At 40.6% G+C, this 13,129-nt stretch overlaps 1 protein-coding gene across 1 annotated transcript in view; it reads right to left on the bottom strand.

Moving 5' to 3' along the window:
• hcn1 (hyperpolarization activated cyclic nucleotide-gated potassium channel 1) overlaps positions 1–4,787 on the bottom strand; it is a 76,882-nt gene extending 72,095 nt beyond the window's left edge. Inside the window, exon 1 of the mRNA XM_030065694.1 lies at positions 4,217–4,787. Coding sequence (XP_029921554.1) covers positions 4,217–4,572 — 356 coding nt within the window. The 5' untranslated portion in view covers positions 4,573–4,787. The remainder of the gene's footprint in view (positions 1–4,216) is intronic.
• Positions 4,788–13,129: the final 8,342 nt, after the last annotated feature.

Genomic DNA, 13,129 nt, shown 5'->3' with positions numbered 1-13,129 from the left:
GAACCTCATGCTCTAACAGTGCACACACCCTCAGCTCTATCCACAAACATCCACCCAGCCTCAGCTATACTCTTCCCCCTGCTACACCACCCGTCATTTCCGACACCCATATCACCTCCAACCTCTCAACCAGCTGTGAAACAGACCGACAGACTGTTTTCTTGATTGATTTCGATGGAAAGTACTACCACTGGATGATGTTTCCTAAACACAGCATTGTTATGTTCTGGTGTATCACTACACTGAAGGTATCAGTTTCTCTACTAGGTCATTGTCATTATCATTGATATGGACACCAATGACCTGACAAAAACGGATCAACATGTCTCAGCTGTGCTGAGGGGGTGGTAAAAGTAAAAGTAACCTTAACCCATTGGTCCAGTAAAGAACAATTCAAACAAGTGGATAGTAAAAATAAACAACCACATAGACATACAATCAACTTCTTTGTCAAATGTCCACAGTGCACAGCCCTCTTATCAAACAAGCCCCAACCTGTGCGGCTATTTGCATCAGCATAAAGGAGGACTAGGGCCTTGCTCAGGACTATAATAATAATGAAGCACTGAAAATCACACCCACCACTCCCATGGTGGAGAACCCACTGCGCTCTAATGCAGCCAACACCAGCAGAGCAACAGAGGACTAACCATCAGAGCAATCCCTATCCAACTCCAGCCAGCCCATTTCATCCCTATAGAGTCCCTGTCTGCAACAGCTGCTCCAGCAGCATCTATGCCAGACCACTACTGCCAGGCAACACAGGGAACCCCACACAACTCCTCTCCGCAGCCTGACCCTATCCAATACACAGTGGCACTGCCAGGTGCGATCAGATGTTTGCAATGGGAGTCCCTATCCTTCAGAACAAGTTGTCTGAAAACATTAGCCTCATCAGTATTTCAAATAATAATTTTTAAAAAGCCTCTTAACATCTTTGAAATGTGTTTACTTGCTTTTTGGATAATTTGTTACTTTTATTTGTTGTGCTGTTTGGCTTTTATTATATTCACATTTGTCTTCACATACCAATTGTCAGTTCTTTGCACTGTTATTTATTAATGACACAAAAGGAGCTGTCTTTAGTTTATTATGAAGAAAACATTTAGAAGACAATGCAAATGCAATGCACTTAACTGTTAAATAAGTTTGTTTAAATTTCTGTGATTGTTTTAGAAGTGAACAGTAAAACATTTTCTATATGACAAATTCTATGTCAGATGTTAAAGGCAGGAACAACTTAAGTATGTGAGGTAAGCATCATGTCATTTTAACTATGATCCAGTGTTTCATTGTAATGGCACACCCATGTCATTCTTTAAGATAGACTAATGAAAGAAAACCCCACTGAGAGACTTTTAGACTTAGACAAAAGGCTCTCCTTAGCAAAACCAGACCCATATGAGGCCATGCATGAGACCTCTCTAAAAATCTATCAATAATGAATATTACTAACCTGCCATCAATCTTTAAACAGCCACCCTGTACAAACAATATGTTGGATATTGAGTTTCAAATGCTCATACAAAGCAATACAAAGCACACGTGAATAGTGGTGTCATTCATGGACTGTTGTCATGTAAGGTTTTTCATTATAAGATCAGATAGTGTGTTTTTTGGTCATAGAAGCATGTGCCACAGCATAAAGGAAAAATACTGAACAGGAAAAAAATATATAATTATGAACCAATGAAAGATTGCTACTGCAATTCCAAAGGCATACACCTGTAGCAGGGCAAAAAAAAGAACACAGGAAAAACTGAATTACAAAAAAAAAAAAAAAAAATGTCCCGTCCTTCAGTAGATAAATGGATTTAACTTTCAAGCTACGGTTCAAGAGGACCCGCCAAGCACAAAGCACTCTTGCAAATCTATCATTTATGTACTGACGTTGTTAACTAGCTTGAGGCAGTGGGCTAAAACGATGCTCTAGCCAGGAGGCAGTCACTTTGGCAAGCCAGCAGGGCTCCTTCTTTACACTGGCCAGTGGACAAGGAATTGCTATGATTGCTGCCCTGTGGAAAATGTCATGAGGTAGGGAACTGAGGAACTGAGGTGCCTCAACTAGGCTGTGTTCCGCACAGTGAGGCATTGTCCAATGTTGCGGAAATAATAGGAGCAATTTGTTTAAGCGGATATGAGGACAAAATTTTAAGATCCCCATTGCTGGCAGACTCTGTCTCCCCTCTATATTTGCAAAATAGGCTCTAAGACATGTAATGTGTGACAGAATGACACAGTCCATTATTCCACATTACAGATACAGTCTGTACATTTGAAAAGGCAGTTAAATTGCTAATTGATAATTAATAAGCGTTCACAAAAGGGATAAATACTACAGGGTTGACTAGGCCATACCCTTCTGGCCATCTTTTGCAAAGGGTCGATCTCCTTACATAATTGTTTTCAGCCACTGCTAAGCTCATTGACTGTTGTCTTGTGCTACTCATCCTTATCCGTCTTCATTGCTGTGTGCGTGCGTGTGTGTGTGTATGTGTGTGTGTGTGTGTGTGTGTGTGTGTGTGTGTGTGTGTGTGTCTGACTTTCCATGCGTGCAGCATATCCCAAATAGCATTAGTGTGTGAATATAAGGATAGCACAGATATATCTTACAGGGGCAAGACAAATAAAGACCTCTGGGCATATATGCAGTTTACAGCTGCCATGATTGTTGTTCTGCACTGCGCTGTTGCACTGAAATCTTTGTCTGGCAATACAACCAAGGCGAAGTCGGACAATCACTGAGGCTAGTGGGGACAGCTTTAACTTTTAATGCAGCAGTGGTCTAGGTTAGAATTCAGCTTGTAAGCTTCCCCCGAATCAGCAGTGAAGCTGAAAGAAAACGCTGGGTGCTACATGGGCAGACCGGATAGGAGTTCAGGACCATGGACAGCACCATGATGAGGGGACAGGGAACAAGATGCCCTGGCACATTACATGAAGATGTATCAGAAAACAGGCTTGACTGTGAGTGTCCAGCTGTGCCGGGGGGGGGGACACCATGCAAAGACAGGGACAGATGAGATGTTTAATTGGTGAAGTGTTGAACTGTGAACATGCAGCTTGTGGAGAAGTAGTCTTGCCTGGACCTGCTCTAATTTGCTGACCAATTCAACGCAATTCATTGTACACAGGCCTACATACATGGTTTTGATAAGCCCAACGTGAGTAGGCTCCTTCGCTGATCATGGAAGGACGATTATTTGCAAAGTCAAGTTATTAATTCTTTCATCAGGCGGTTTATGTAAAGCTGTTCAGATTAATCTAATCACACCTATAGCTCATGATTGGGCCAGTGCGCCGTAAGCTCGTACAAAAGGAATAGCCTAATAGCCTTAATATGTCACTACGAAATTTAGTAATCATCCCATGCATGCCAAGGAAGCAAGTGCAGCAGCATGAGCCTTCTGCAGCGCCTCTGGAACAAACACATTCCATCACATTTGCTCGGCAGGGCAGCTTCAAAAAGAGCATCGTGAATATTTAATTTTGGCCAATAGATTATTAATAAATTAGTCTTTGTGCACGGTTGCCACTGGATAATCAAATCTGAGCACCAATGTTCAACTCCGCTGGCCAAATTAAAAACACGGACATTTCCTCACTCGTTGCACACATTCATTTACCGCATTCTGTGTTATTATTTTTTTATTTTATGATTATTTTTTCTCCACTAAGGCCTCCCGACCCACCAGCGTCTGTAAGGAAATGTTTACAACCGTGATGGTGCAATGGCACTGTCACGTTGTGCACAGGTACCGTCGCCCCTCAGAGAACCCGCATATGTCGCAATGAAAAGCCCACCTGACACAGTGATTGCTGTTATGGTGTAACAATTAGAACATGCGCGCGCACGTGTGTGTGTGTGGTGTGGTGTGTGTGTGTGTCTATGTGTGTGTTTTCAAATCATGACATTCACCATCCTTTTTCCAAGGACATATCACTGATACACCTTTGTAACGTCTTCCTCCCCATTACAATGAAATGCCGCAATGAAAAGCAGACACCCACAAAGCACATTTTGATAGTGACACCCTCGGCCGGCGGTAACTGCCTTAATACAGAGGGAGATGATCGTATGCGCGTTGGGACAGGCTGTGCGTGTGTTGATGACATAGCGTTATGTGTGAAAGTGTATGTGCGGGCTTGTAAACCTTAGGGTGACGGGAGGGGTGGGGAAAAAGGGGGGATTGCAGGTGACTTTTCCAGCCCTTACCTAAAATCGCTATATGGATGAATGATCCAGTATCCAGCCGTTTGGACCCTCTCTTGCTCTTTCTCCACCGCTTTCTGACTGCCGAACATACGCAGGGAAAACTTATTGACTCCAGGCTGCATCATGGCCCCAAATTGCCTCTGCATAAAACCATATTGCCTGGACGCCCCGTCTAGATCGTCAAATCCGACCATGGCCTCTTCCCGTTCCCCCTTGAAGCCTACTGAGTTGCCATGGTCTTTCATGTTCTGGCTCCCCATGTTATTTTTCTGTATCGAGTCTTGCCTCTGAAACACATTATTCCCGTCCGCCTTCTCCTCTTTGTTGCTGGAGAACGAATTTGATTTGTCTTCCATCTTATTTTATTTTTTTCCCCCGTTTTTATCAAAACGTACTGTCTCCTGGTCGGGAGGACAGGCTACGCGTAAAACTCAAGAGGACACGCCGCGAGCTCTCCTGTTTCATTTGATGTCCTTCAAACTGCTCAGCTCCTCTGCCTTCACTGCAAATGGTGCAAACTGAGACAGAGTGCCTGTGAACCCGGTGGATCAGGTTTCTTGGGTTACCGCCATCTACCGACCGCCCGGTTTACCGTCCAAACCCTCTGCCTCGTCTCACTTCGCACGGCACTGCGGTTTAACTGGCACATGCTCCTGCACCTTATTTCCATAATGTGGCTCATGATAGCCCCCTCCTCTCCCCTCGCTCCTCTTTTGTCATCAGTTTCTCACATGACAGGAAGAAGCCAATATTATGAGGGAAAACTGAATATCATTCACTGGTATGTGAAGTTCGTGCTGAGGGTTTTTTTTAATCGCTTGGTGCACTGTTCTTCCATCTGAGGAGGCATAATGGGAGGAGAGACTGCTTGCGTGCATTTCCAAACAAGTTACACTTCTGTATGCAGTGCATAAAGAGGTTGTGTGTACATTTTGTGCCCATGTTTCATGATGCATTTCAAAACAGAGACGTCAGTGAAATGAAATCATCTTGTTGTGACAGTACTCTCTAAATTATGTTTACCCCTGTCCACCTCCTCTGTTATAGTGTGTCCAAAAATGAGCAGTTTCAGGCAAAATATCCTTGGCTTGGTAGTCATAATTTAATTATGGGGCTCACGGTTGTTGTGACAAATCAACCACCTGTTCATGGGATACATTAACAAATAAAGCTGATTACTGCTATCCAGACAGCGAGGGAGAGAGAATAAGAAGAAAAGGAGACCAAGAGAGAATGAATAAGAGAGTGCAAAGAGAGAAAGAGATAAAATGGCAAAGAGAAATATGATTTTTTTTTTTTTTTTTTTTTTTTTTTTTTGGAAAAGGAGGAGAATTTCAGGGTACGGTGAGCGAAGACTAGGCAAATTTAAAAGGAATGGGGTAGGTCTATACTGTAATAGAGGGAGGATGGAAACAGTGGAAGGATGGAGTGAGCAGAGCGAGAAATTTTAATGGAGAGCAAGATAAGATGTAGGGAGCTGGCACAGAACAATGAGGGGGAGCGAGGGCAGGCAGAGGAGAGAGAGAGAGAGAGAGAGAGAGAGAGAACTGCTCATCCATTGGGATGCCCCATCTCGGTCTTGCCCCATGGCTGTGATGAGAACTTATAGACCCACAGACACAGCACTGGAGCTGGAACGTTGCTCTCAAAACAAGGGAACTCCAGCTCTGTCGCCTGTGGTGTCAGGCAAAAAATAAATGCATGATTTTTCATAGAACAGTTCAATATGCGAATGTAATAGATACAGGCTTGTTGGAAAAACATTTCTTCCACATATATTTCTAACAAGTTACATTTTTTTTCTCCTCTTACAATGAAATTTACATACAATGCTGTGACAAAGCACTTCTGGGACACAAAGTCCAGATGCTGCATCTCATTTTTGCTTCCAAAAAGTGATTTTTACTGTTCACTTTTTTCCTTATATACATTCAATTTTTCATATAAGATGGTCCTATACAAACACTACAACAATAAATGTGTACCTTTGTAAATGCTGAAAGAAATATGCATATACATAAGCCTGACTTTGAAAATAACCTTTGTTCACTTCTTTTATGTATGCACTTCATTAATGACAGTTACAAATTTTAAATAGAGATATTTAACATTTTGTCTTCCAAGCACTTGCCGTTTCATTGCCATATAAAACCACAGCTGGTTATGTACATCACTAGAGAGGACATTAGCTCAGATATGTTGCATGTTTGGTCATAGATTATTATGTAATGATAATGGTGTTATCATAATTGAAACAGACATCCCTTGATTTTTTTTTTTTTGTGTGTGTGTGTGTGTTTTCTCTCTTTCAACTGGGTTTGCATTGGGTTGGATTAGTTGGCATGCCAACTGCTTTCCCAACATAACGCTTGTGTAACTTCAGTTAATGGGGCTGGGAGGGGCACAGAAAGAGAGAGAGAGAGAGAAAAAAAAAACATTGCATAAGATTTATGGCTTAAAGTAAGTACAATATTGACCAATGCAAATCCCAGATGGCCCATTCACGTGTCATGCTGTAAATATATATAAAAAAAAGTAAACGTCCGGCAGCAAAGGTCCTGGTGTGGTGTATGGTGAACCTCTAAACTGCAGAATGACACCTCATGTAGTGATCTAATGAAGAGCCAAGTGTAAGGTATGAGCTTACATATAAAGACATCAAAAATGAGATGGCTGTAACACTTTAAACTGTGCCTCATGGTTCAATACAGACTTACATTGATTCCAGAAAATAGGAAGTGACCATTTTAAAGACAGATCCCAAAATCCTGCAGCATCTTGAGAACTTTCTTTAACATAGGACAATAGTAAAGAAAATGTCCAACATTACCATCATTTCTTTCTTTCTTTCTTTCTTTCTTTCTGTCTGTCTGTCTGTCTGTCTGTCTGTCTGTCTTTCTTTCTTTCTTTCTTTCTTTGTTGACACAGCTTGGAAATTTATCTTATCTATACAGCTACATGCCCACTCTTACAAAATTTACCTGCTCAGTGAGTCACAAAGGATGATCAAATCCTGTTTAATATTACAATACATGCCAAAAAAAAAAAAAATGGTGGGCCATATATCCTCTTCCCTATAAGGTAAAATGTGTCCCTGATTCATTTGATGGTTTCAATGGCCTGCTGAAATTGCATTGTGTCTCTACGGTTACATCCAGTCATCTCTGCTTACAGTCAATACCTCAGCCAGACATGAAACATTACATACCCTCGCACTGCCAGCCATCGCTCATGCCACAAATAGCATCAGCCAGCTCCAGGATGGCAGCGTTGTGTTACAATGCCCCCTTTGGCCCTTTTTTGCAAGTCATATGGACAGTTTCTATAGTCTCGGTGAGAGTGGCTCTGTGTCTGCTCACAGCATTGGGAGGCAACTTTGAACTGCTGTCGCGTGTTCTCAGAGCGTTTTGGCTCAGCTCGATAATCCAGTCTGTACAAAATTTAGAATTAGGTCCTGAGTTAGATTAGAATTAGATAAGGCCTGACCTAGTAGCTGACATATCTTTGAAAAAAAAAAAAAAAAAAAAAACAACAACTCTAAACCCAAGCAAGATAAGTATAGTTTAAAGTTTTAAAGTATAGTGCATTTTTCATTAGTTTTTATTTTTATTCATTTTTATTTTTTATTTTCAAATTCAGTTTTAATTTGTTTTTAAAGCAGGTGTGCTTTAGTTTAATTTATATATATATATATATATATATATATATATATATATATATATATATATAAAATCCTTAGTTTTAGTTTAGTTTTTAGTTTCAGCTTCAGTTTTAGTCTTTTTTTGCAATATGGGATACTGTCATGGGCGAGATTTAAAAAGTCATAAAAAAAAGTATTGCATAGTAAAAAATCAACAAAGCATCAAAAAGAAAACTAAACACAATTGCTCAGTAATTTTAGTTTGTTTTAGTTAGTTTTGTTAGCACACAATACAGTTTCAGTTTGTTATTGGGTTTTTTTTGTTTGTTTGTTTGATTTTGTAAATTCCTTTTATGTTTATTTCCATTTTTCTGTTTATTTTTTTCCCCACCAACCAGCAGTACATAACTGTTTAAGACACCTGTGTTATAACACTGTTAGCTATCCACAGGGTCACAGATCACTGAGAGCACTTGTTGGTAATAAAGTAAGCAACACTTTTTTTCCACTTCTACAATAACAGTTCCTGTGATTACAGGTTTATTTATTTTGATGGTTACACTCCCATCCGACATCATTTCATGACCACCATTTTCTTGTTTGAGCCTCCTGATTCGCTCGCTTGTTTATACCAATCAGTTTGCTGATTAAGTGAACGTTGGCCTCAGCTGGTTCCTGGCCAGCGCTTTAGCCTCATCCCTGAGATCCATGATATCCTGATAGTCTCAGCTGGAGAAAGACCAAAGCTTAAAATCCTATTACACCACTACCATCTTCCCAGCCCCAATCATGGTTTAATTAAAGTATTCAGTCATGGGACAACAGCCCAAAGAGGGCAAGTGAATTAGTAGCCCTGTCTGGCCCAGGAGCGAGAAGATTTGTACTTTTAATTTGAGTTGGTTATTGAGCTTGGTCTCCGAGACATTTTAATGACACTACAATGAATGTTTTAAAAGAGAAAATTAAAGATTTTTCTCTCACAGTTTATACGACTGATATGGTAATACTCACCAGTATATTCATTCCAGCTTATGGACCTGTGTGCTAACCTAAGGGAAACTATTGTAAAGACAGAGTTATGCTATGCCACCTCTCAACTGAAAAGCTCCATAAACTTAAAGTACTTACAAAGGCATAACAACGAGACAGTTTAAGTACCAAACATAATATAAAGTAGTAAATAAAGTATTTCAGCAGGAGTTCCAGAACCAAAGATGTTGATGAAGGATGTGGCAGTGTTTCCTGCTTTTTTCTTTTCTCTAAAATTGATCATTCTTACTCAAGATATAATTACTGTTTTCTGAGTAATCATGCTATGTTCAAGTTTTGATAAAACACCAGGACACCTTGCAGCAGCTAACTGACTGCCCCAAGTAAATCACAATTACAGCATCAATTTGTCTTTGAAACCAAGGTCTTCATTATAGTCTACTTGAAGTGGAATCATTACAAACTACTTCTCCGTCATAGGTCTATGTCAGTGCCAAGATGACACTAATGTAATTTAGGTGGTTTGATATAAAAAAAAAAAAAAAAAACTTGAACTAATCTCAGATGAGGGAGAGAATGAAAAGTAGCATGGGGTTTAATGTGCTACATGGGCCATACAATAATATTAGACCTGCAAAATTACCACTTCTGCCAATTTGATTTGAAGTGGTGCGTTTGTTTTAAGAGATGTTGATTCTGTGTATATCTGGACTAAGCTGGAGAGAGTGCATGATCACAACCAAGACCTGAATTGGTCTTGGTTGTGGGCTAGTAAGCTGTGGAGAGCTAGTGCTTACCCACACTTCTATTCCTGTGGCTGTGAATTGTTTATGATCACACAGTATTGATATTTGCACTATTTTAATGAAAACATTAGATAATGTGTTGTAAATCTGTCATTAAGTTGTCTTATTTGTAGTGTACAATTTATACAGATTTTGTGTGTGACAAAACAAGAGTTGATTAAATTACCAAGCTGTGCTGTGATATAACTCATGGTTGCTATGATGCACCATGTAGTCATGTGGGGTGAGCTGGACATGGAAGACCAGGGGTGTTGTTGTGCACTACATGGGGTGGTATGGGGTCGGGGAGGTGTCATCTCTGGACCCAAAAAGGCAAATGCCCTATTCTGGCTCATTGATTATTGTTCATATAGTGACAGTTACAGTTTTGTCTATGAATGAGTTGAGTATGTCCAAGCATCCTCCTGTTGTATTCTCGATTATGTATTCCCATGGGACAGTGAGCTCTATAATGTTAACAGACTGCTAAGTGTTAGCCCGCTTTGCCAGGTCAGGTCTAAAGCCGATGCTGACTGTCTCTGGTGGGACTGCAAGTTGCAGGCCTGTGTATGCGTGCATTTCCCAATCTCCAGCTGCCGTACTGTGGGCCAACTCATTCTGCTGCCAGATGCTGTTATCCCGCTCAATATATAAACCATGGCCAAGACTAATGTTACAATCTAACAGTTTATTTCTCTGTCGTCAGTGTGCTTGTTGTGTCCCAGCTCAAGATGTATAGTCCTCAACTAGCCACTCATCTGGGTTTTTTCTGTGATAGTAGCACATTATAGTGGCTCCATAATCATTATAACTGTAGGTGTCTCCATTTTGCAGACCATCAGTGAGTAAGTCAGCCACTTTATTGGCTTGAGCTGAGGAAAACTATAATTTTAGTTTGCCTGATTACTCTAAACCATTACCTTAACACTGCAATCTCTTATCATGTCCTATCTTATGTCCTGAATCTCCTTTTAAAGGGTTATGTTGCTAAGGGTTGTGTTGCTGCAATTGTAACAGGCGTCAGTCTTGTAGGAATTAAGTCGCTGCCTAAATAGAATGCAACATTTTAGAATTTCTCCTCGACAATATTTTCTTTGACATTAGTTTTATCCAAGCCAATATTTGACTTGAGGCCATATAAACACAATGTCTTCATTACCATATGAAAACAATTTACTGCTCACAAATGCCTACGGGGTGCATTGTTTTAATATATAGTTTTAGTGACAGTAATGTATACTGTAGTTTATAGTAAACAGCCTCAGGAATTAAAACGGTTTGCCATACAACAAATATTTTGCAATTGTTTCTTAATGTTTTGCATTCATGACTAAGTATATATTTATTTAATTAGTTATTTGAATTTATGGAAGAGGAATTTATTTATTTATTCATTTATTGTGTCTGTAACTCAAGCAACTCAGGAAGAACAGCAGCCGCCCTAACAGGTGATAGGCAGGGAGGAGCGACTGCATGTAGAAAGTGGAAAAGTGAGAATTAGAAATTATAGAAAGAAGCAATGATGTACGAGTGCATATTGCCATTACACCATTGTTGAATTGATGTGAGCACGGTCAGCCCACCACTGTGCTTCTTCACTCAACACATTAATTTAAGCATCTTTATTTTTTGGAAACCATTTATTGTGTCTGGAACTCAGCGGGAGCAGCTGCCGCCCTACAGGTGGCAGGCGAGGAGCAGCGACTGCAAGCAGAAAGTAGAGTGGTAAGTAAGAATGGTAAGTAAATGTAAGATAAATCTTAAATCTTTAATTATATAAAAACATGGTTGTGTTTTGTTGTTTTGGCTTAGAAGAACTAAAGTCCTTTAGAGGGTTGTAGTAGCTGTGCTCATGCTGGCAATAGACCATGTTCATTTTCCTCTGATATCACACTCATCATCTGATATCATCCATTTGTCCATTTTGGTCATTTCTCAACCGAAAACCTAACCCAAAGTCAACCCAAAAATAATGCAGACATCACTGCTTGAGTCACTGACCAGTTGCTGCGGGGGTGACAATTCACTGATGCATCTAGCAGCATCGATCTTAATGTGTCAGATGCAGCTCCATCAGGTCACACAGCCTGTATCAGTGCAAAGCTGGAATCGCAGAAAAATCTATGCTTTTGTTGCTATTGTTGTTACTTTCACATTGTGCAACTGGAGAATGTAAGAAGTGCCTTTCTGGACTTACCGACCAATCAGCTTTGTAACTAAAACACCAACCAGCTGGGGCCAGGAAATGGTTGAATGGCTGCTTGAGCAGGAGAAGGCTGTCACACAGGTCCTGAGAGCTGACCAGAAAACCAGGCTCTTGGTGGCATGCTGGCAGGACATGGACATGCTCGAGTCCATAAACAAGGCTCATAGCCCTCCGACGGAGTTCACTGAAGCCTGGAGAGGAACATGTCAGTGTGTCCCGTCTCAAGCCTGTCATCCATCTGTTTAATCAAACTGTTCTGACAGAAAAAGAGGAGGACACTCGCTGACAATGGACAAAAGGCCACCCTTGAGTATGTAAATGAAACAGTGATCCAGTCACAGATGAGCTGCTCCATGTGGCATCTCTCTTCCATGTTTTAAGACAGCATATATCAAGAATGACAGAGTTGACTACATAAAAACGAGAACAGCAGTGGTGATTGAGTCACTGCTGGCAGAGCGGGCCACATCCACTCCGGTGTCTAACCAACCAGCGGCTGCAGTGGGAACAGCTGCAGATGAACCAAAGACAGTTCCAGAAAAGAAGAAAAACAAAAGTCTGAGCAGCTACCTCACTAAACAGCATGCCCCAGGGCCAGTTTCTGTGTCTGACAGAGAGGCAATTGAGATCGAGCTGCAGAGCTACCTAGAAACACCCGAGGTGGCCAGCGAAACAACCCACTTGAGTGGTGGAAGGCTGCATGAGGCCAGTTTTTGTAGAGCAGCCAAATTGGCTGAGAAATACCTCTGCATTCCTGCCACCAGTGCATTCATTATTGGTAGCAACAGTGTGAGCTGTCACAAGCCAGACCGCTGACAAGCCTGTCTTCCTTGCACATAATCTGTAACCATAAATGTGTGTGTGCTGTTCAGCCTGTAAATTGAAGTTCAATTTGCAATTCAATCTCCTTATTTTGCCATAGACAGTGATGAAAGCAACTATTTGACTATTTAAGCACTTGACTACTTTGAGTGTATTTTTGTAACTTGATTGTACTTGAAAATGTAATCTATTACATTTTATATGAGGTTTATAATTGTTTTACTTGGAGTGCTGTGAATAAGTTTTCAAAGTTTATTTCATGACCTATTTTTACAAAAAATGTTTCAGTCCTATATAACTGATGGAAATGGCCCACAAAAGATATTACCATGGCTTATTACCATGTTTTGTTTAATGTGCATACTGTATATGGCCATTGAATTGCTATGACTGTATATTTGCTTTAAGGGAAGTTTTATAATATTCAGACTTGTTACGATGAATTGACATGATAATATGCACGAACAGAT

This window comes from Myripristis murdjan, chromosome 12, assembly GCF_902150065.1.
Source record: "Myripristis murdjan chromosome 12, fMyrMur1.1, whole genome shotgun sequence".
NCBI lineage: Eukaryota > Metazoa > Chordata > Actinopteri > Holocentriformes > Holocentridae > Myripristis > Myripristis murdjan.
This window is presented reverse-complemented; position numbering and strand designations above follow the sequence as displayed.